The sequence below is a fragment of the Branchiostoma lanceolatum genome, chromosome 2, assembly GCF_035083965.1.
Source record: "Branchiostoma lanceolatum isolate klBraLanc5 chromosome 2, klBraLanc5.hap2, whole genome shotgun sequence".
Lineage (NCBI taxonomy): Eukaryota > Metazoa > Chordata > Leptocardii > Amphioxiformes > Branchiostomatidae > Branchiostoma > Branchiostoma lanceolatum.
The window spans coordinates 21,594,797-21,617,762 of NC_089723.1; the positions used below are offsets into that span (position 1 = coordinate 21,594,797).

The window sequence follows — 22,966 nt, forward strand, 5'->3', positions numbered from 1 at the left end:
CTTTGCTTTAGTGGGGGTGAATGTGGCGGAGTAGCCTGCAAGACGAACGTGTCATATTACAGCTGACACGTTTTGCCGTAAAAGCGAACGAACCAAGGAGAAGAGACAGTGACGAGGATTACAGTTCCAGCTAGAAAGGAATATAAAATTATCTTCCAATTTGGGTGCCCATGACCAGCCATTACACACTTTGGAACCATCTTAGATGGAAAAATGACTCCAATTGTTATGATGACCATGAGGAAGAGCGTCAAGCAGATGAAATAAGTCACGGCAAATCGTTCATCCTCGATGATCTTTTCTGGCGCATCGTCAAACCTGTTCAGGTTGCCAAGAAGATGCCACAAAATCAGGCTCATCGTGGCTAAAGCCGTCCAGAAAAGCTCTTTTTCTGTGTTGACAATGCTGTCCACTCTTTCCTTCATAATGTCAATGATTACCTCCCACTTTTCCCCTTCTGAAGTATCGCCCCTATGTCCGCTGTTACGGAATATACCAACTTGTGCCCGCCTAGCTTCACATACAAAGATTTTGTGTGCTTCTTGCAATGTCTTGAGTCCTGCTGCAACGTACAAAAATGGAGTCAACCCCGTAGCTGCGAGATACATAAGCTGACTTACGTGATGGCCCCATTCCATGAGAGTTGTCAATTGCGAGGAGAAATATATATTTGAAAAGGAAAACCCAACAGTCGCCCCCACAAACATCGTAAGCTTGATAAAAAATTCAAGTTCCTCTCCAATTCCTGAATGACGAGACCAACTTTTGTCATCGATGCTATCCGAGATTTTATTCAAAAAGTAGTCTGGCTGATCGTCCCTACGTGTTATATCATTAGAAAGATCCTTAGTCCTGGAGGCCAGTGAGACTAGTGCATTGGTGATGTCGATAACATAGCAACAGCACAGGAAAAATGGAATGTGAATTATAGCATAGAATGACAGTGAAAAAAGAGCGCAGACGACAGGCGGTACGTCGTAGCGATGATGGGAGAAGTACCTTATCGTCCATCGCAAGGAAAAAAGCTGCTCACACGAGACGCATTTCAGGCTAAAGTTGAGCAAGCTAGTGCTGGCCCATAGAATTATATATGTGGCAAGCAAACATCGCTTGTCATAAGCTACGGTCTGTTTGATTTTATTCTTCAACAGGTCGTGCAATTTGACCTGGTAGCGCCATCGAACGATGAGTATGCTTGGCATAAGCTTGAAGACACAGTCGATGAGAGAATAAGCCAGAACTTTCTGTACCTTGTGCGGCTGGTGACAATGAGACCACCACCATGTATCATCAGCTGTGTCATTAACAGTTGATTCATTGATGTTTACACCGTACACTTCTGGCAATGAAACATTGATAGGTACTAGTACTGCAGGAACAGATGCAGTCCCGTTATGACCGATGTTGCTTGATGTGATCCACAAGCAGTGAAGTTGCAGGATTGTGTAGAAAAATGACCACAGAAAGCCAAGGTGTGGCCAGAATGCACTCCATAGTTTCACACTGACTAGTTTTAACCAGCTGGCAGCTAACCGAAACCGCGTGCCGATGCTGCTGCAGCCGGATTGAAAGCCTGCTCTGAAATCGCGTGAATCGTGTGGTGGTCCTGGGTTTCCGTGACGGTTGTCTCGAAGGTGGTGGTCGGTCGACCTGTATGACCTAAAGCACAATAAACCAATCAACAATCATGATTTATAACATCAAGAATAAATTCTACGTAAAAGAGGGTGGCTCAGACAAGATGCGTTACACACATGGAACTGGGGTGAACAAACTCACGAACGATTCTACACAGACCTATGGTCCGAATGATTGAGCCGGTTTTTTTCTTCTATAGCCGAACTTTAAAGTTTTATTGGCGTGGGCCCTTCCCACTTGGAATTTGAGTAGATAATGATGATAATCGCAATTTCTCCTTGTGTCGCTGTAAGCATGTATACCGATTTTAATGATTTTCTTTCGTCTTTCACCAAAAATGTATATATAAAAGCCAAATGACCTAGAGCTTCAAGTTGCTAAAAGGGTCCATTCTTGCGCTGGTGGTCAAACATTGGAATAATTCATTTTCTTGCATGAGGTAACTTTGGATTAGTCAATTTTTGTAGAGAGGACAATTTTGTAATCATTCCTTAAGGTGGTGGTACAATGCTTGAGGTGTGTTTTCTCTCTCAAAAAAGACTGTCGACATGGTCAGTTATACTTCGGTCACAATTGGGAAAAGGGGCTGTTTTTGGCACTTCAAATTGCATGAGCGTGACCCCTACGTGGCCCCATGGGACACCCTACGGTTACCGGGCTATTTTTTGGCATGGCCGGGCCCAAGATGATTTTAATTCTCACTTAAAATCAACCCGGGACCCGGTAACAAATAGGTGCCGTGGGCTAATCGTGAAAACACCGAGAGGTACCCTAAGTTAAAGCTTCCGGTGCCCGGCAGTCCCCCGCGTCAAAGTTGTGGCTTCCGGCGATGGTATTTCTGTGCAGTCAATGTTGCGTCGTAATAAACCCACGGCCTCCTGTGGGGGTATATATATACTGACATACAAGCACTGAAACAGTATAAGCCAAAAAATGTCCCACCCGTAAGCCCGATAAAGACGGTACTTACTGCTGCTTACTTCCCATATCCAGGAGGGAATATGCTCCTTCGTCCGCAGTACTGGCCTGTAAAGATATGTTCCGTGACAATCATGATGACGTCATGACTGAGAAAGTGAAAGCGGAACTGTCCTTGGCTAAATGGGAAGTTTGACCCAGCGATGTGTTATGTTACGCAACGTCTTTGCATCTCAAGTTGTTAGCTTGTATCTATTCATCTATTGATATAACTATGATTTCCATTATTACTGGTCTAGCCTAGCAAACTGCTCTTTTTTATATTCTTACTTGAACGTTCACAGTCATATACTAGTCGTGACTAGCTCTGGCTTGCCAGTGCTATATTATGTAAACGAACATTACCGGGTGTCCGCTACCTTATTTACCAGTAACCATGGTTGCAACTGTCTGGTTCAGGGCATTGACCTTATTTGTTTGGAACGGAAGAAGAAGAGGAAGTACAAGAAACGGATCTAAACAATAGGTTTACTTCTGTGAAGGTAAACAAAACTAGGTGTGCATAATTTCAATGACGATAATACAACCTCGATCAAACTGTAGACGTTATAATACTAACACGTCAAAATCTTATGGCAATGGAAGAAAACGTTCCAGTAAGACATATCAATGCCAGTTGATATGAGTTGAAAATGGAAAAGGGAAGCTTACCGGCATTCTGGTTTTGATTGCCAAGAAAAACGCTGAGCACGGTCTGACGTCTGAGCATGCAACCGTTGAACAGGTACGCAGGGAAGGTCGCAAAATTTAGTCTGTTACGTCCACACGGAGACACAACAAGTAACATATGGTCTCTAGTTGTCCGTTCTCGTGACAGAAACGCACATAGCGTATAAAATGAATTGAAATGAAAGGAGAACCAGAAAAGATCAACTTTGTCTGTGTTTCCTTTTTTTTCAAATACGATACTGGTTCGGGGAATCCCGGTTTCGTACCAGATAAACATTCGGTGACCTATGTAAATACATGTAGGTCATGGATGAAACCATTATGAGCACACATATCATATATATCATGACAGAAAATGCACTGGTTCAATGGCAAAGAAATTTGTGAAAAAATTATCGCTCCTGTCATGATCATGAAATGTGTTTAAACAAGGAGGTTTTAATAAATAAATTTGACCAAAAAAACTCAATTCATAACGCCAATTAACGTATCTTTTGACGTGTCAATTACTGTTGTTGTTCTCACGTAAAGTCTATCATTTGACTTTGATGCGCTCTCGAGATGCTAGGATCCTGAGTTGAAGTCCGTAATAGGATCCTCCGGGAATTTGAAAAGTTGAAATTGGCACTTGGATTACATCACCCCCATGTTGGGAATGGACTCTCCCTTACCCAGAATGCGATTCCAAGATAGCTGCGCCCGTAACAATTTTTCTCGCCAGAGCTGATTCAGAATCATGGACGATTTTTTGACAGTTTTAAGGACAAGATGGGTCTTGGATTGAAAACATTCGGACTGTTACTATGGACGGTCGCCCTTTCCGTTGTAGGGATCACCCTGTTTACCAAGGGTTTTCTCCTAAACCGCCTGGAAGTCCCCATCAAGAGCTCGTGCGAGGAATCACCCATCGAAGGGGGAGGGGCGGGGGAAGAAGGAGGAGAAACACAAAAGAAAGGCTGCTGGACGAACCGTCAGTTCAAAAAAGCCATCATCCTAATCGTGGACGCTCTAAGGTACGACTTCGCGACGTTTAACGCTTCCCTGACGCCGGAGGACGCCCTGCCGTTTCAGAACAAGTTACCTGTCCTTTACGAGCTCCTGACGTCTCGTCCCGAGAACAGCGCGCTATTCAAGTTCCTGGCCGACCCGCCGACCACCACCATGCAGCGGCTGAAGGGCCTGACCACCGGCAGTCTCCCCACCTTCATAGACGTCAGCAGCAACTTCGCCAGCTCCGAGGTTTGTTTGTTTGTTTGTTTGTTTATTCATGAGAAGCTCAAATCGGCATGCATGTCGCTTTTCATTACTAGTATGAGGTCATGAGGAACTAGTCAGGTAGTTTCCAGAAGTATTCACTGTATTGTAGAGTGGAACCAAGTACAAATTATAGGAGCATCCTCATTAGATGGCTTTAAACAATGCCTAATAGCTAGACAGGTTGTTCAGTGTTTATATCCAGTTTTTTGCAGCAAATGCCTGCAAAGCTAGTGTGTTACACTGTAGGGTGGCTATATACTGGCTATACAGATACAGATGCTGGTGTGTTACACTGAACGGCAAATTATTATACTGGCTACATGTATCTAGATACAGATACAGATCTCATCTCGCTGTTCTCTTTTCATGTTCATCAGGTTACGGAGGACAACGTCATTCAGCAGCTGGCGCAACACGACAGGAAAGTGGTGTTCATGGGGGACGATACCTGGACCGGCCTGTACCCCAAACAGTTTCACAAGGTATTTCATAATGTAAAAATCAACGTAGCCAGAAGTATTTTGTAGATTTTGGGACAAGTGAGCTAGGGTTGAATATTGAAGATCCAACCCTCTGAAAATCGCATTTCATTTTTGAGAGAATTTCGAAGCAACAAATGGAGACTGATGTTGATAACAATGCTGTCAAGAGAGGATGCATTGATCATTCTTTACGCCTTACGGGTACCTCCGAGTGTGTGTGGGTGTGGGTGGGGGGTTCTTCTAGATTAGAAAATCAAATTACTGATTAACATATAAATCAATCTTTTGTCTGCCACCTGTTTCTTGCCTAACAATGCGCCACTGTGACAATCATCTACAGTAGATCCCTGTGTTTGTTAGCACCCAAGAGGGCTAGGGGAACTATGGGACTGTGCCCACTGCACCTGTCCTGACATTGTATCCCCGTACCCTGGGGATGCTCTGATGAGCATAGAATTCTGATTGACCAGGGATGCTGCTAGGTCACATTTGGCACAATCTTCCACTGTGACCTGTCTGACAGTAATTTTGCCCCTTAGGAAGCCTTAGCATGACTCAATTTTAGCATAAAATTCTCTAAAACTCCACACCACCACCACCCCCACTTGGTTGTGCTGCTATAAACCCTTATGCTCACCCGTGCAATTTTGTCCCAGAAAAATTCCTGATGTTTGTTGAAAAAATGAGCTTGTTAGTGATTTTGTCCATCTTGCACAGGTGTATGCCTTCCCCTCCTTTAATGTGAAGGACCTTCACACTGTGGACAACGGAGTCCTGGAACACCTGGTACCTGAGATGGAGAAGGAGGAGGGGGAGTGGGACGTCCTGATTGGTCACTTCCTGGGGGTGGACCATGTGGGTCACAGGTTTGGGCCGTACCATCCAACCATGGGGGAGAAACTCACACAGATGGATGGTGTCATCAGGTAAGGAAAAATATTACTTGACTTCATTTGGATTGCAACAACACAATACCTGTGGAACACAGCAAAATAACTGATACAGAGATGTTGTGTCAAGGAAATTAATTGAAATATATGAATATTACTTTGTTTTATGAAGTAAGTTTCACTCTACAATGCTTGTCTAGAAAATAAGAAATGAAATTGAAAATAGTTAACCTCCTTGGTTGTGTTTTATTTTATCCCTTTTCAAAATCTATTCATTCTTGCATGCATTCACATCAGCAGAAATGCAAAAAAAACATGACAAGCTATTTCTGCATCAGAGAGAGTAGTGTAGTGTTTGTGTAGGTACTAGTAAAACTTGGATGGGTTTTTATGATATTTCCTCACTATCAGATTGCTGATTATAAAAGGGAACTTGTTTGTAGGGATTCGATTCCGCATTAGAGAGAAAATCGAGTGTATGCGGTGGTTTTTAGTTCTTTGTCGAAACAAGGGGGTAGGCAAGCGGCAGACATACATGTAACAAGCGACTGTTTTCAAGAGGTCGCCATAAAAACTGCAAACATAAAACCTTTTTAGTTTTCCAGTAACTTACGAAAACATCACTGCTTGCTTCCCTCGCTCAGGTCCGTAGTGTCCAAACTGACAGATGACACCATGCTGTTTGTGATGGGTGACCACGGCATGACCAGGACGGGAGACCACGGCGGAGACAGCTCAGACGAGGTGGGGGCGGCTCTCTTCATCTACAGTCCCGCCAAACTCCTCCAGGGGGCACTGCAGCAGCAGGTATGCCTTTTGTGTTTTTATCCCTATGGTCTTACCTTGTATGTTACATGTATGTCAGAACAACATATTCTACATTGTACATGTAGCAGTTTTCTTATCTTACTCAAAATGTACATATGTCATCACCAAAGATTAAAGGTATAATGGTATAAATATAATATAGTCAAGTTCCCTAATTCCATTACTTGTGAAAGTGAGTAAAAACTTTTCAAACATGTGTAGGTATGTACAGTAGGCAGACAACGCATTCCTTCCATTGACGATTTGCCATACGCTTTGATTAAAGACGTTTTCCTTTGACTCTAGGAGGGCCAAGCTGTATCACAGATTGACTTTGTGCCAACCTTGTCCCTCCTCCTGGGCCTCCCCATCCCCTTCTCCAACCTGGGCATGGTCATTCCTGAACTCTTCCTCACCTTCTCTACCAAAAACCAAACAAACAACCCACCGGGCTACACAGACTGGGCAAAAAACATCACCGGAGTGGAAGCCTTGAGAATAAACGCGTACCAGATCAAAAAATATCTGGACGTGTATGCAAGACTGGGTGAAGATCTACCCAAGGATGTGGTTAGTAAGTTACAAAAACAGCTTGCAGAAGTTGACAACGCGTATCAGACAGCGATAGATGGGGAAACATCCATAGACGATACTTTTGCAGCTTTGAAGAGAGCAAAGGAAGGATACATCAAGTACATATCAGAAGTTAAGGAGATGTGTCGTAAGGTCTGGGCCAAATTCGACATGGTTTCGATGGTGTGCGGTATATCAGTTTTGTGCTTAGCATGTATAGCAAGTGTTTGTATAACTATGCAGTCACACGACAGGAGAGTTGTATATAATCTGGAAAAGCAGCTGTCGGGAATAGCAGTTGGTGTGGGGCTGGGGTTCATCTTGGGGATTGTCTCTGAGATTTGCACCAACGGAACTCTAACAACATCGTCGCTGGCCCCTTTCATGTTGCCATGCCTGGGTTCCTTCATAGGGTACACGACCTCAGCATGGTCCAACAAGTCCTCAAAACAAACATACAAAGTCTTAGAGCTGTGGAGAACACTGAAAAAACAGCCTGTTGACTGGATGGTGGCTACTATGCTGGTCGGGTGGAACGCCTGTGGCCTGGGAGCCAACAGTTTCCTGATCAACGAGGATGCCATCACAGCGTTTCTCCTGCAGTCTCTCGTGTGGAGTCTTCTCCTGGCTGCAAACTTCAACAGACAGAGTGCGCCCAGTAAGGAGCAGACACAGAAGAGAGCTCGGGCGGAGAAGAATTTTGACATCGGGAGATACATCACACGACCGAGTCTCCTGCTGCTCTTCGTCGTGGTGGTGTTCAGCATCTGTGTCAGGTTGTCCATGTTCTTCCGTGCCTGTCGGGAAGAGCAGTGGTGGTGCGAGACCCCGCATTTCCTGAAGTCGCTGTCCACGGTCGAAGGGGGGCACAAGAACGCCCGCTACTTCTTCGCAGCCGCATGCATGGCGCTCATTCCTGTGAGCCTGCGCCTGTTCATGAGCAAGAACGGAAACATGGACAGCGTGACGCCGACTGTACTGAATGTGAAATATGCGCTCCCCGTGGCGGCGGTGTGCACATCCCTGTACTGGGCCATGCAGGCCCTGCCGCAGCGCGTGTTGGACAACCTCCCCGCCTGGGAACAGGTCATCCTCCCCAGAGTCGTGTACGTCATCATCTTCAGCTCCTTTGTCTCCATCGTCTGGAAACCGCTCTGCCTCCTCCTGCAGATCGACAGGAACTACTACGGGCCGGACAGAACCTTCCAGAACGGAGGCAGAGACAGGCAACTGTCCAAGCTCTACAACCAGGTCAAGAGCAGGGGAACCCTCCCACCGAAAAACGGGAGTGGGACATCGGCAAAGGATGAGTGGGATGCAGACACAAAGCGTATCCCTGCGGTGTACGGACTCGCTACGGTGTACTCTGCAGCGTCCCTTGTGATGACGGTGACATGTAGCCAGCTGCTGGCCCTGCTGTTAGGGGACGGCCTAGCCCCAGCTGTGCTGCTGTTACTGGTGCAGATGGGCCTGTACCTGGAGTTCCACGCTGCTGTGAAGAGAACCCAGGCCAGGAAGGAGGGCCTCAGCCAGGAAGGGTCAACAACAGGTAGGATGGTAGAACCTATGTGAAATTGTTTAAAGATATAGGTTTATGTACTGTAAATGACTTTAAGTTCACAATGATAAGATTTTGTGGTATGAAGGAAATAGAGTGTTAACAGATTTGAGTTTGTGGTGCAGAGGTCACTGAAAACCATGAATGTAAAATCACCAGAAAAATTTCAAGAATAACAGTACTTACAATATAACCAATGCTAATAAAAGCTACAGACTACAGTAAAATGACAGCAAGTCAAACCTTACTGTTGCAATATTAGGCCAACCTACGTATTGACAGGTATCAGAAAAATTTGTTTATGGCTTTTTGAATTGTCTATTTCATGAACAAACAAATACCAAAATATCAAAACCTCTGACTTCCGAAAATAATTTCATCAGGTTGGTAGAACATAGGATATCTGGAGTTTCTTTTAACACAACCAGAAGCTCTGAAGAAGGTGTCTGACAGACACCGAAATGTCAGCAGGTGAGATTACCTGGTTGTGTTAAAAGAAACTCCAAATATCAAAACCTCTGGTTCTAATGACTGAAATATAATTACGACTGTTACTGTTGCAGTGCTGTCCCAGGTGCCGTGGCCCGTGGTGGTTGGGTGGGGTCTGATGACAAGTCAGTACTTCTTCTACACCGGCCACCAGGCAGCCATACCGACCATCCGCTTCGAGTCAGCATTCACCGGCTTCTATGGAGACTTTGACAACAACCTTATTCCGGCTATGCTGATTGGGTTGAACACGTTTGCCTCCCAGGTGTTATTTACAAGTAAGTTAAACATGCTGTGGTCTTGTAGTTATGAATTCTACCTCTGGGTATTCAAACCCAGCTCAGCATGCCTCTAAATGCTGATGTTCATGCTACTGGTGTAAGAGTTGCAGTGTATTGAATTTGATGAAGGGAACTTTGGTTCTGTATTTAAGAAGGCCCACACCATAAACAACCCACCGTCTCACCACATGTTTTGATAGAAGTTTAGAAGTAAAGAAGCCAGGTTGTCATGTACATGTATTCAAATAGTAGATTCTGCTGGACAGACAATTGAATAAGTCCTACATGTACATGACTCCTAACTTCTTGATAAGGCCACACCAATTTAATTTTGGCCAGCCTTCTGTTTTCATGATTTTTTTTTTCTAAAATGTTTGTTTTCTTTAAATAAAAATCTGTTAACCAAGAAATTAAATTGGTGTTGCCTAACACATGTAGGTATGTAAGACCGGGTAGTTTTTCTTTTCTCTTTTTTGTTCTCGTTAACTTTTGTTCCATCTGACCTGTCTCAGTGTCGCTCCCCCTGCTGCTGGTGTGGCCATTCTGCCGAGGGAAGTGGATGGACAAGAAGCTGGCAGCCGGTCACCCTGGCAACCAGGAGGTTCTGGACGAGCTGCAGAAGGGAGAGTTTGTGCTGCACGAGCACCCGGTGGAGTACCGCCTGAACAGCCTCCGTCTCTACAGCATGTTCCTCATCTTCAACATCATCAAGGTAAGTGCTGCATCCCGACAACTACAGTTCTATGGTATTGTGTTGTGTTGTTCTTTGTACAGGTAGAGTTATCTATCCATGTTCATAGAATAAGGAACGAGGTTCGTCGTAAGGCCAGCTTTTATTTCGTTTTGAAGTCAGATGACCATGTACATTTCAGTCAGAAATGTGTGGTTAATCAATCAATCAATCAATCAATCAATCAATCAATCAATCAATCAATCAATCAATCAACCAACCAATCATTTGTGAGCATCAACTGCTGATGCATGACTAAGTAAAGGTTTCATTGACTATTGCCTGTGGTTTTAGCTTTACTATGTATTCAACTGCCTTAGATGTTTTAAATACTTGTGTGTATTACTGTGAATAAAATCCTACGAAGTTGTCTGTAGGGTTACTTGACTAAAGCTGGTTACTGCATAAAATCCACTGACAAATTTGTCATGCAATGAACATGTTTCAACTGTATTTGTGTCCACCCTGACAGCTGGGAGGCACCATGGTGTCAGCGGGTCACCTGCGCAACCACCTCATGGTGTGGAACATCTTTGCTCCGAGGTACGTTTTCGAGGGCGTGTCATTCCTGGTGGTCTGCATAGCGATGCTCCTGTCCTACCTACTACTGCTACGAGTGGACCACACCCTGGCCAGCTGGGTGGGCAAACTGAGGGACTACTGCAAGACACAGTAACGTCAAAAGTTTACATCCATCCCACACTTTTTTTTGTATAGGCCAATCTCTGCTTGTCTCTATATAGCCCTTGGTCCACACAGATGGGCTTGCACTACAGTAGGAGGCTAGTCCACTAGTAACACAGTATAGTTCGGAGTAACACTACTAGTAAACTTACAATGCTGTTTCCAGATACACTATACAAAAGAAGGGAGAAAAAATTCCAACTCAAAATAATACAGTCGAACCTGTCTGAAGTTACTGCTCCATTGACTTGAAAAAATTGTCACAAAAACAGGTGGCCAGTATATATAGGTAGGATTATTACCAGTAATGGTTGGATTACTATGAAAGTAAGGGGAAAAAATCCACCAAATGGTATTCACAATGGCCTGGTGGTCTTCATGCAGAGGTGGTCACAGGGTTTGTAGATAAAACTATAGAGTGCACTTGGAGAGGACAAACATTTGCAATGGCAGCATATTCACTTTCATACACATTTCATGTATACAGTTTGACAGGAGCTGCAGTTTTAAAAGAAACAGGTAGGGGTTGTTTTAAATCTAGTCAATTTTCTTCAGGCTAACCTAGTCAAGCCTAGCCTGCAGCTGAGTGGCATACTATTTACTGAGTTACTCCCTCACTTGAATTTTAAGCGAGAGTGTAGAATAAAGAAATGCAAAATAAAAACGTAAAAATGCAAATATTTGACATGCAGTCTCTCATTGGTCAAATCGCTAATTGCTGTGTTATCATTGGTTGAATGGCTAATTAATATGGACTGTGAGGATTGAAAATACAGTTCAGAAATGATACCTAATGTTTGAGGAAAATTGATGCAATGTTAAATGTTAGATGGATATGACCAAGTAATATGATACTTTTTGTTTCAAATGAAATATGATGTGTAAATATTGGAAATTATTGGAAATAGGGCCCCCAACACATTAATTTTTTTTTCTGATATCATAGGTCAGGCATTGTAGTGTGAAGGGTCAGAATTTTGTTTTACACAGGAATTATATCTGCATCGTCCTTGTGTAATACACGTATATGTACATGTTCTGTATATTGCCATGCACATTATTACATTAACTGCTGTTTGTACACATGATGTATTAGCGCAAATGTGGTCTTAGATAGGAGGGTATCACATGTGCCATGGCTTTATTTGGGCGAGTGTGAATATAAAAATATTTGTTGACCATTGGTAACCAAGAATAAAGAATTGTTTAAGATGTGTTGACTACTTTTGGTACTGATCTGTAGAAAAATCTGACCACTGAACAGCATTGAGAGAATCCACAGGGGGTAGCAGAGACTTGAAACATAATTGTGTTAAGCACACAGGTTGAAAATGTTGTTTCTCCTTGTACATGTAAGTTGTACATAGATAAGTGTAGTATTTTAGCCTGGTAAAAATGTATGGCAAACGCTCTTCCTTTTAGTGCATGTACTTGCATTAGTTGCATTGCACAAACACAATTACAAGACGTAACACACAAGAGCAAGCTTGCTATTGTGTTTCACATTTAGAATATAATTTTGCGATTGAACTGAATGTTCTACTACTGTACATATTGGCCAATACAGGCTTCTCTCACTGTGGTTAACAGTCCATGTCTGAATTCTACAAAATCTAATGCTTCAATGACGAAAGTAAGTGTATATATTGAAAGAATGTTCGGATGTTGATGTTTTCTTAATGTTTCTGTAGCAGTATTGAAGGAAAATGTGTTGTTTACACATAGATGTATTGAGAGATTTCTACAGAATGAACTATGTGTACAAAAAGGAAATGTAGTAATGCAGAAATCACATGTGTAATCAGAAATAAAAGCACATGTTTTAAGAAGTTATAAAAGTGTTTATTTCTTTTATAGGATAGAATATTGTTATGTAAAAGAAACTTTCTAAAATGGGTATCTCACAGGACTGTGCCAAATTGCGCCATGTATTCTTATAGTGGGCGCAAACCGGTTGCGGCATCCAGTGAGATACAAAAATGTACCACTTAAGTCTATGAGAAAGCAGCAAATGCCGGTTCACTGAGATACTAAGCATAAAAAAATAGTGCAATTGCATAGAATAAGTTTTACATCTTGCCATTACAGTGAACAAAAACATCTACATTAAAAAAGTAGAGTATTATGAATATGAGTACTATTTTAGCCACCAAGCTCAGGCTGGTCAAAACTTTCAAGAATTATCAAAAATAAAATCAACAGGAAAAGACTGAATATACAAATTTTATCAATTATTACACAATTCTATTTAACAGAAAGATATATGTACAACATCTAGTCCTTAACTCTTGATAATATATACTATGTAGTACACTAACAGCATACAGGTTCACAACATTAACATTGAAGGCACATTTTCATCAACATGTAAAATAATTTTTTTGTATATTTGTTGAGACAAATTACACAGGTATACATGACATAATATCACAAAAATAGATTCATACATAGTTTCATTGACTTAATGAAATATGATGATTCATGCACAATTATGCACCTAACAGTCATACACAAACTGTTTTACATACAAAACTGATACTTTAACCATGACATTGTACTTTCTTCTTTCTATACAATAGCTGTCTCATAGAAATGCAAATTTGATGCATGGAAGAACATTTATATATCGGTATATCAGGACTGAAGATTAACACATGTAATATGTACATGTATGCAATAGTGGTCATTCTTGATATGGAAATATACAGTCAAATATCTCTCTTGCCATACAATCACGTCAGAAATATCACATTTAAAATCTTACTGTACATCTCTGTACATCCAATAACGTAGGGCTTCTTACATGACAATGCCTTACACGAAAGTTAGAGAAGTCTCATTCCATGTATGAAATGACCACTAGAGAAAGGAATATAATATCCTAAGGCAATAGATCAAGGGATGTCCCTGTGGCTCAACTGGTAGCAGCCTCACAGTTGAGCTAGTAGAATGTATAGTTGGTAACTGGGAGACCCCGGTTCAAGTCCCAGGGTCAGCACATTTTGGTTGGGGCTTTCGGAAGGGAAGTAAATTGGGGGTCCCATTTGAGGACTAATGCCTCAAGCACACTAAAGGGGAAGGGCTAGCAACCCCTCCCTGTAACAATATCAGGCTGTTGAAACAGCAAGAAAACTTAGGCACTACAAGGGTCTGAACAAACAAAGGTACTAGTAATAGATCCTAGGATCCTTTGTCCTTTTGTTAGATGAGTACCACCATCTTTCTGACCTGGCCGAGTTCCTTTTGCAACTCCTCCTTCAACAGTTCTCTCTTTCCGTCCATCACAGACCTCATGGAGCTCATACTGTGGTGCACGTCCTTAAACCCGTGGTGCAGCTCGGCACGAAGCTTCTCAACCTCCTCCTTCTGTAACCTCTCAATACGCTCCATGCGCGTCTTGGTGGTCTGGGCAAAGGTGTCGGCCTTGGCGCGCTCGGCTTGGCGTAAGACCTCCTCTTCAAGCTTCTTTAGCCGCGTGGCCAACTTGTCGATTTTGTCCTCTACTCTCTTTTCAAACTGTGCCTGGAAAAAGATTTATAAAGATTTTTTGGCCTTCAGATTTTCAATCACATGGCAGTGGCTGGTTATATTTCATTAACCTTCTCCCTGCTGCCTATCCCTGAAGGCAAAAGAGAATTGGGTGCCAAGCGGCTACGTCACTGTGCTAAAGGTTAATAAAAAGAATCTTGTAAATTCCAAACTGTACATCTAACGTCACATCTAACCTTTGCACATCTAACTGCAAGTGATTTGTAAAGCTATCTAGTGAGGATGCTCCTACTATACTTTAGTACGTAGCGACGAGTGCTGTGACAAAAAGAAATGGCAAACTCACCTGTCTGAGGTCCCTCGTGTGGTGCGACAGTTCAATCCGGTTCAGCAGCTGTTGTTCCAGCCGTTCCCTCTCTCCCTCCGCATACCGGTGGTTCGAAGCGATGGAGGCGCGGATGTCCTCGACAAGTCCGCGGGTTTTGGAGTCCAGCAGGGCGAGCTGGCTGCTGTTCTGTCCCTCCACTTCCTTCAGTTTGGAGCTCTGCTCTGTCGTGGTCTTACCCAGACTGCTGTTCAACTCACTGGTCTGGGATGACAGAGTCACAAGGTGAATGATTCAAGCATTGCTGCATTTCTATTAAGACCCCCTCTCTAAGCTGCAAGCTGGAACTTGCATAAAGGGGGTAGTCCTACGTTCTAACACCCCTATGTTCGGACACCTCTTACATTCTGACATCCCTGCAATGTATATTAGCGTTAGGGTTAGCAGGTGTCATACATGTATATGGATGTTGAAACATAGGGGTGTAAGTTGAAACCAGTACAAGAACTGACAGTGTCTTTAGGGCTATTTCTAGCTTTAAACTCTTTTCCGTCCCAATCATTGTTTGGGAGCCCATGTTGTCAATTTTGGTTGGATAGCAAATCAAGTTTCCGTCCGGGGACGGGTCCTGAAAATAGCCTTGTCTGTCTTTCTACCAACTTGTTCCTTAGCATGGCATTATTAGATGGACGTGGCCTGGAGAGAGTCTCACACACTGAACTCAAACCCAAACATGAAACCCTGCCTGACACAGAATGGACAGATCAAGAAAGGAATGACAGAGATATCGTCCTTACCGACTGTTCCAGCCTGTCCAGTTTGTTCCTCAGGATGGCACTGCTGTTGGACTGTTCCCTGTGCACGGCCTGGAGAGACTCCGACACTGTACGCAGGTCTGCTGCAAGTCGGGCAATGGAGGCATCGCATCTACAGTGTTAAGGTGAAAATCTGTATCTCTTATATGTATCTGTATGAGTGATACACGTGTCACGGTCATCGAATTGGCCAAAACTATTCAATGAAAGAAACTGTCCAGGGAGGAAGAAAGAGGGATAAGCAACAGAAAGGATTGGAGGATGATATCAGAGAATGCACAGGTATGACATTAAGTGTAACACTTAAAGAAAAACAGAAAACCCAGAATGGTGGATAAAACTGGTTGCCAGATCTTCTGTGGTGCCCCAACAGTCAAATATTTAGACTACGGGATAGATGAGAGTGTATCAATCAATTAGCATATACACCATTTAGCTTAACACTCTTATTTCACAGGAAGACAGTAAACAGAAGCAAGCTGGCTGTATTACACAGAACAATAGCTGTTCATATCTTTCCTCTTAGCTTTGTTTCAAGCTATCTAATGAGATGGCCTGTACCATATCTGCCAAAGGCATGTTCCATTCTATGATACTTTCAGGCAAGTCCAAATCTTTGAACATGACTAGGACAGAAAGATGATGTCACTGACCTTGCGACCCTACCCCTGAGGTCGCCGACCCCTGCCACATGCTGGAACTCCAGGTTCTTAGCCGTGATGTTGGTTCCTTGGATCTCCGACTCTTTCGCCTTTATCTGGTCCTCCAACACCTGATGTGCAGACAAGCCTCTAGATTAGACAATAATTATAACACTAAAGATCCCAGTCCAGGGCTCGAAATAGTGGGTGCATGTGCACCCAGTGCACCCAAAATTGGAGCTGTGCACCTAATTTTTGACTCTGGGTGCACTGGTGCACCTATATATTTTTGTAGCCTATAGGGTTAAGGTACTATAATTGTACACTAGTATACAGAATAAAGTGTAAGTATAAAAAACAGCATGATAACTTTTTGCTGTACTTTATTTTATGTATTATTTGTTAGAAATTTTGAAGTTATAGAATTACAGATTGAAGTTCTTAAGAAAGGCAGCAGCGTTAAACTTTGTAATTATGTTCTGAAGAACATTCAACTTTATTTTATCTGGTGCAACCAAAATTCTTTCTGTGCACCCAATTTTTTGAGTTGGGTGCACCAGTGCACCTATTCCCAAAGATGAATTTCGAGCCCTGCTGAGTCTATTTCTAACAAGATGATGTAAAAAGTCAGTTTGAATACTAGTAGCCTGGTTCTAAATGGAAGAAATGTTGACTATATATGGTGTGCATTTGTAACTCAAAGCTGTACAATAAAAAATCTTTATATATTAGTTATTAGCAAAGCTGTTCAATATTATTCATCCCTTGGGCTGTATGTTGATAAACCTATTCATACATGTGGTCAATGACAAACTGTACAGTAAGCAGACATGTGTAGTTGTCCTACCTCTATCTCCCTGCTGAGTCTCTTGACCACTACAGTAATACATTTGTAGTCCTGATGTGGTCAGTAACAAGCTAAGCAGGTACATGTAGTCTCGGTATGTATGGTCAGTAACTCACAATCGTGTAGTTTCCTTACCTCTATCTCCCTGCTGAGTCTCTTCACCACCACAGTAATAGTCCTGATGTTGTCAGTAACAAGCTAAGCAGGTACACGTAGTCTTGGTACATGTATGTATGGTCAGTAACTAGTACTGTACAGTAAACATTTGCAGTTTCCTTACCTCTATCTCCCTGCTGAGTCTCTTGACCACCACAGTAATAGTCCTGATGTGGTCAGTAACAAGCTAATAAGCAGGTACACGTAGTCTGGGTATGTATCATGGTCAGTAACTGTACAGTACGCATGTGTAGTTTCCCTACCTCTATCTCCCTGCTGAGTCACTTCATCACCAGAGTTATATAGTCCTGATGTGGTCAGTAACAAGCTAAGCAGGTACACGTAGTCTTGGTATGTATGGTCAGTAACTAGTACTGTACAGTAAACATGTGCAGTTTCCTTACCTCTATCTCCCTGCTGAGTCTCTTGACCACCACAGTTATAGTCCTGATGTGGTCCTCCAGTAGCTGCCTGGCTGTCTGCTCCCCCTGCAGGGTTCCCTTGGTGAAGCTCAGACTGTCAATCAGGTCCTCCTTAATGCGGAAGGCTCGGTCTACCAGGGACTGGGTCGTCTTCTCCTGTAGAATGCCAACAGAAAGCACCAGTTTATATATACACAAGTACACATACTAGTACATAGTTTTACGCACACACACATACATACTTGCACACAAATATACACACATACAGATACACACCTCAAGGGCAATTCTTTCAGTAATGTACAGTACAGTGTTCGTTCGTACCTTTGACATCCTCTGGGGACCCCATCTCTGGGGATGCAAGCGTGCGAATAAAAAAAAAGTTTGGCAGAAATGAAAAAGTTGCCTTCATTATGACATCTATGTGGTCAGGAAGGATGAACAAAACTAAACACACAGTATGGTATACGGAACTAGAGTTCCACGACCTCATACCTTCACCAAATGATTTTAACCTATATGGCTGATGTATTAGGAGTGTTTTTCATCAATTACAATGTACAAATCATACCAGTTGATCGTCTTCACTCAAATAACAGAAGTTGTCCAAAGTATGAGCTGTAAAAGGTTATGCAAACAGATGTAATCAATTTTGCAATTGAGGTCCTTATTAGCATAATTTGATTCAACGATCATGTTAACATTCACATAACTTCCAAATACCAGAAGTATGAAATTGCCATCATTTACCTGTATGGAATTCTAGTAGTTTCTCATTAATTATGCAAATTAGGCCTGCAATTGCATATTTTCTATCTATCAACCTTCCTAGCCTCTCTTCCTCAGTTACAAATGTCACATATTTGAATAGTCATATCATGGAACACAGCATTAAATTGTCTCATTAATCATGCAAATTAGAATCTGATTTGCATGATTATCATCCAATCATACAAAGTATCACCTAAGCTATCTACATACCAAAAATCATGAACATCCATCAAGCCCATCTTGAGTTATAGTATTTTCTCATTTATTATGCAAATGAGGTCCTCATTTGCATAGTTGATATCTATTAACATTTCTCTCTTCCTCAGTTACATATGTCACATGTTTATGTCACATGTTTATCATTGTCCTATCATGGAATTTGGCGGCTGTATAAACTTTCCTCATTAATTATGCAAATTACATGCTGATTTGCATAATAAGTATCTAATCATGTACATCATCACTCAAGTTTTCTACTTACCAAAAATCATGACCAGCCATCAAGCCCTTCTGGAGTTATTCCCTTTCAAAATCTGAAGCAAAACCTGCTCCTGCAGTTCCAAAAAAGCTGCTAGGGGGCCAAAACCTATACCACTTACTCTCTGTCCAAAGACCTATCTACCACTCAAAAATCAGGACCATAGCATGTCCAGAACACGAGATATCGAAACAGGAAGATCCGCTGCAGTACCGTTACAGGCCGCTAGGGCACCCAAAATCTAATCATTTCCATGTCTCATCAAGACCTACCCACCTACCAAATATCAAAACAATCCATCCAAGCCTTCTTGAGTTATGCCGTTGGTTACAAACACACACACACACAAACACATTAACGCTACCCTCTACATAAGCTTCTCGGCGAAGGTAATAATAGATTCTTCATATTTGTTCTTTCACATCTTCTTCGTAGACTTAATTTTGGCATTGTACGTTTTAGTATTCGTTTTTAGTATTTCCATTTACAACATGTATCTACTTATTTTGCAGCTGTTTTGTATGATTTACAGTATGGCTGAAAACTTTATTTTGAAAACGGATGAAAATTGATGCGTGCGCGGATGTCATCCATATAGATATACATGTAATCAAATCAACATGGCCTTTTCACTGTAGCTTCTTCCCAACAGTTCAGCCTCTCGAGTCTCCCACCTGGTGCAGCAGCCTGTCCTCCAGCACGTCCAGCCGGTGGAACGATGGCGGGCTGCGGTTGCGTAAGGGAACCAGACCTCGATCCCCGCCCTCGGCTGAGGGGAGCGCCGGGAGACGGGACGGGGAGGCCCTCGCCATGGACGATCTCTCAATCCGTCACTCACAAGTAAACCTGTGGGTCAAGATCACATTATGTTAGATAGATAGATATATTCCATTATAGCTTGTTTTGCATAACCAGTAAACCATCTTTAGCATAACGCACCAGTTTTGTACGACATAAGTCCAAGCTATGTGTAAGACTGGAGTGTATGGTATGATCCACACACACCGGTACAGGGATGGACCCTTACTCTTTTTGATAAGTACAGTGGGATCTTTAATATGCTCGAGGTACAATGTACCAGTGTGTCTCTCTTCAAACACGGGGCCTCCGGCTTTACATCCCATCCAAAAGTTATACATGATGTATAATCATTTATACCTGATGATGAGTAGATTGAGGAAATAGCTATAAAGCGCCTTTCCCATAGGCACAACATTAGGGCCTGTCAGGGATCAAGAGTGACATCAAGTCTCTTTTTTCTCAGACTTCTACTAGTAATTCAAGTTACTAAGATCTATGATATATTCTACGTAATCTTTTAAGTTTTGTTCACATGTATATCTATAAAAACATAAGCTGGCAAAACAAAAAGACCTACATTACATTTTCTGCTCCCCTCCCCAAACTAACCCAGCAACATCATTTTTCACAGATCCAGCCCAGGTTAAAGTTCAGTTGTGGACAAGCTTAACATGCAATTAGTAACTATTGTAGTAAACACCATACCTTAAATGACAACCACTGCAATCTGATACCTACAAATAGGCATTTGAATCAATTGAATAACAATCAATCAATTGATATCTTTTTGCATACAATTCAAATCTGTACTAGTAGATATAGAAACAATTGCATTTGATTACAATTTTTTGTAACATGTATAAGTTTCACTATCCTTTTGTTATTCAAAAATTGATACGATTCTATGATAGTAAAAATAAACGTACTTGCCAAATCTACATGGCAGTATAAAATATTTCAAATGTCCATTGACCATTAAAAAAAAGGCAAATATGTTGAACTTAAGTGTCTGATTCCTGGCATCTATCACCTTTTGTCAAAGAAATTTCTGCCAATTACACAATTCATTTAAAAGTAGCTACATTTAGTACTTATGCCAACTTGAAGATACTATTTAGCACACACTCTGTAACTACCAGTAAAATCTTGACACAATCACTTCTATCCCACCTTGATGCCGAATTGTTTGACTTTCCCCTCCCCTGACAACGACCGCCAAAATAAACGGTACCAACATCAATCACGTCAACTGCACTCTTATACTAGTAATAGGCCAACCAATCACCGCACATCATTGTGACATATACGACGACAATACAAAACATCCCACAGCATTAAATATTCATAAGTCTTGTACTACGTCCTCCCTGGGGACTAACTTACAATACAGTGGTTAAAAACAACATGTGGATGGTGTCTAAAGAATGCCAGAAAGATAACTGGATAACGGACGCTATGTTGTTTGGAAAAGCCCGGCCAAATGACTGTGAATAGCTTGTGTATTAGCAGTGCAAATAGCAACTGGCACCTTGAGTAAATACAGCAGGGCCAGGCTTAAGTAAAGGCTTAATGAAGCAGAACATGAGTATTGCACTGTTGGGATATAACAGATTCAGATGTCATTTGTAGAGATCTCTTATCAACTTTTAATTCTCAAACCTGTTATAATGGTATACTGCTATATGTCCTTGCATTCACGTGTCAAAATTTTGAGGTAAGAAATAGTGCCTGGCTAAGGAATTGAAAATTGCTACATAAATAATTGAAGGGTATGTTATGATAAGTTTTCGTACATATACACCTTTTCAATAATGCCATAACAACATTGCAAATAAATACTATCTGTGGTACAAACTACAATTGGAAGAATTCTGTCAAATTTTCAAAAGTGTCAATGAAAGCTTTTGTGTTTAGTCGTTAATGAAAAATATGGTTACGGTTTTGATCAATCATACAAGTGTTATTCATTATCAAAACTGCTACAGTCTGACACAATAGCCTCTGACCAGTCAGGCCAGGTGAGATAAGTATTAACAATAGACAGGTAACATTAGTACACACCTGTATAGTCTGAGGTAAGCCGGGACCTTGAGAAACTACCAGGGCGTAGCTGGAATTTTGTTGTGGAAAAGATTTATCTTTAGTTAAGGGGCTTTACAAAGTAGAGCTGGCTTGATCTTAACGCTTTAAGAGTTTCTCGAGCAATGTTTACACTAAAATAACTCTTCACGTCTCATGCATCCATTACAAAGCTTAAAGGCCCCTTAAGTTAAAGTTCTAGCAACTGGCTCTGACTACAACTTAGCTATCATATCATATGCTGGTGTTACTTTACCAACGAAATCAAAGTCCCAATATTCATAATCACATTCTACTTTTATTAATTCACATTGTTTTGAATAACTTGTGTGTTTGTATGATTAACATAACATAATCATGCTCCATACGTCACCCAAGTGAAAGTCAGTTAAGCGTGAATCCCTATAGATACGAACATACCTTGATCTGAGCAAGGAGGTTACCAAATATATGTCCTTGATTCTCTTCTTGCCAATGTCTGCACGTCTAAGCTTTAAAATTTAAGCACAAAATACAACAACACGTATCTATGCTATAAATTATATCGTTTGAGTGTTCACCAGACTGTAACGTTCTAGTTGTACTCAGTCGGTACTTGTGACGTTAGTAACACCTGGTACCAACAGTCTAAACCATTCTGTACGCAGCCCGGAGCTTGAGAACTGGAGTGGAAACCAAATCTTCCACTTCAACATTCCCAACCAGTCGCCACCCCACAACTTTGACTTGAATCTCTCATTATATCTATCATCTGTACAATCTGGTGAGTGTATATGTTTCTACAATACAACAGTGTGAAGTACAGAAGTGCATACCCACCAAAGATTTGTCGTACGGGCAGGAATACTACCAGAAGACGCGAGTCGAACTGGGGAAAGTTTGCCTCAGTCCGCCATGTTGAAGTTTTACGTCACGCTGCCGTAGTAACTGAGGACTCTGCAGTGCACCAGTCGGCCGCGAGGTGGCGCTGTTGAGCTATCACGCTGTGCTATGCAAAAACGAGACATTGTTTTACATTCCTGACACAGAATACTATCATCGTCGTCATTACATTGTATACTGTTTTAGCCATTAGAATGCACATTATTAGATCGATTGTTATTCAT

At 41.9% G+C, this 22,966-nt stretch overlaps 2 protein-coding genes and 1 long non-coding RNA gene across 4 annotated transcripts; 1 reads left to right on the forward strand and 2 right to left on the reverse strand.

Moving 5' to 3' along the window:
- LOC136427909 (uncharacterized) lies at positions 1-3,547 on the reverse strand. Its single transcript, XR_010754535.1, has 3 exons — positions 3,268-3,547; positions 2,609-2,664; positions 1-1,659 (listed from the first exon to the last, which is right to left on the reverse strand). It is a non-coding gene; the product is annotated as an uncharacterized lncRNA (long non-coding RNA).
- Positions 3,548-3,961: 414 nt separating this feature from the next.
- Positions 3,962-12,865, forward strand: LOC136427906 (GPI ethanolamine phosphate transferase 3-like). The gene is made up of 8 exons (XM_066417130.1): positions 3,962-4,524; positions 4,920-5,024; positions 5,742-5,950; positions 6,559-6,721; positions 7,028-8,843; positions 9,416-9,619; positions 10,135-10,334; positions 10,825-12,865. The coding sequence occupies exons 1-8, from the start codon at positions 4,054-4,056 to the stop codon at positions 11,026-11,028; spliced, it is 3,372 nt and encodes a 1,123-aa protein (XP_066273227.1). The 5' UTR covers positions 3,962-4,053; the 3' UTR covers positions 11,029-12,865.
- A 1,228-nt stretch (positions 12,866-14,093) lies between these two features.
- On the reverse strand, positions 14,094-22,807 carry LOC136427907 (protein FAM81A-like). Of its 2 annotated transcripts, XM_066417132.1 has the most exons (8): positions 22,680-22,777; positions 21,843-21,891; positions 19,655-19,826; positions 17,714-17,887; positions 16,319-16,437; positions 15,648-15,777; positions 14,872-15,114; positions 14,094-14,558 (listed from the first exon to the last, which is right to left on the reverse strand). In XM_066417132.1, the coding sequence occupies exons 3-8, from the start codon at positions 19,790-19,792 to the stop codon at positions 14,238-14,240; spliced, it is 1,125 nt and encodes a 374-aa protein (XP_066273229.1). In that variant the 5' UTR covers positions 19,793-19,826; positions 21,843-21,891; positions 22,680-22,777; the 3' UTR covers positions 14,094-14,237. The 2 variants fall into 2 exon arrangements, with proteins under 2 accessions (XP_066273229.1, XP_066273228.1); XM_066417131.1 differs by lacking the exon at positions 21,843-21,891 and having other exon boundaries at positions 22,680-22,807.
- Between the last annotated feature and the right edge of the window lie 159 nt (positions 22,808-22,966).

Excerpts from the sequence above, each read along its gene's own strand:
- LOC136427906 (XM_066417130.1), top strand. The coding sequence starts at position 4,054 with ATGGGTCTTGGATTGAAAACATTCGGACTGTTACTATGGACGGTCGCC. Across the intron at positions 4,525-4,919 it reads GCAACTTCGCCAGCTCCGAG|GTTACGGAGGACAACGTCAT; the intron begins GTTTGTTTGTTT and ends CATGTTCATCAG. Across the intron at positions 9,620-10,134 it reads CTCCCAGGTGTTATTTACAA|TGTCGCTCCCCCTGCTGCTG; the intron begins GTAAGTTAAACA and ends GACCTGTCTCAG.
- LOC136427907 (XM_066417131.1), bottom strand. The coding sequence starts at position 19,792 with ATGGCGAGGGCCTCCCCGTCCCGTCTCCCGGCGCTCCCCTCAGCCGAG. Across the intron at positions 15,115-15,647 it reads TGGACAGGCTGGAACAGTCG|ACCAGTGAGTTGAACAGCAG; the intron begins GTAAGGACGATA and ends CTGTCATCCCAG. Across the intron at positions 14,559-14,871 it reads ACACGAGGGACCTCAGACAG|GCACAGTTTGAAAAGAGAGT; the intron begins GTGAGTTTGCCA and ends ATCTTTTTCCAG.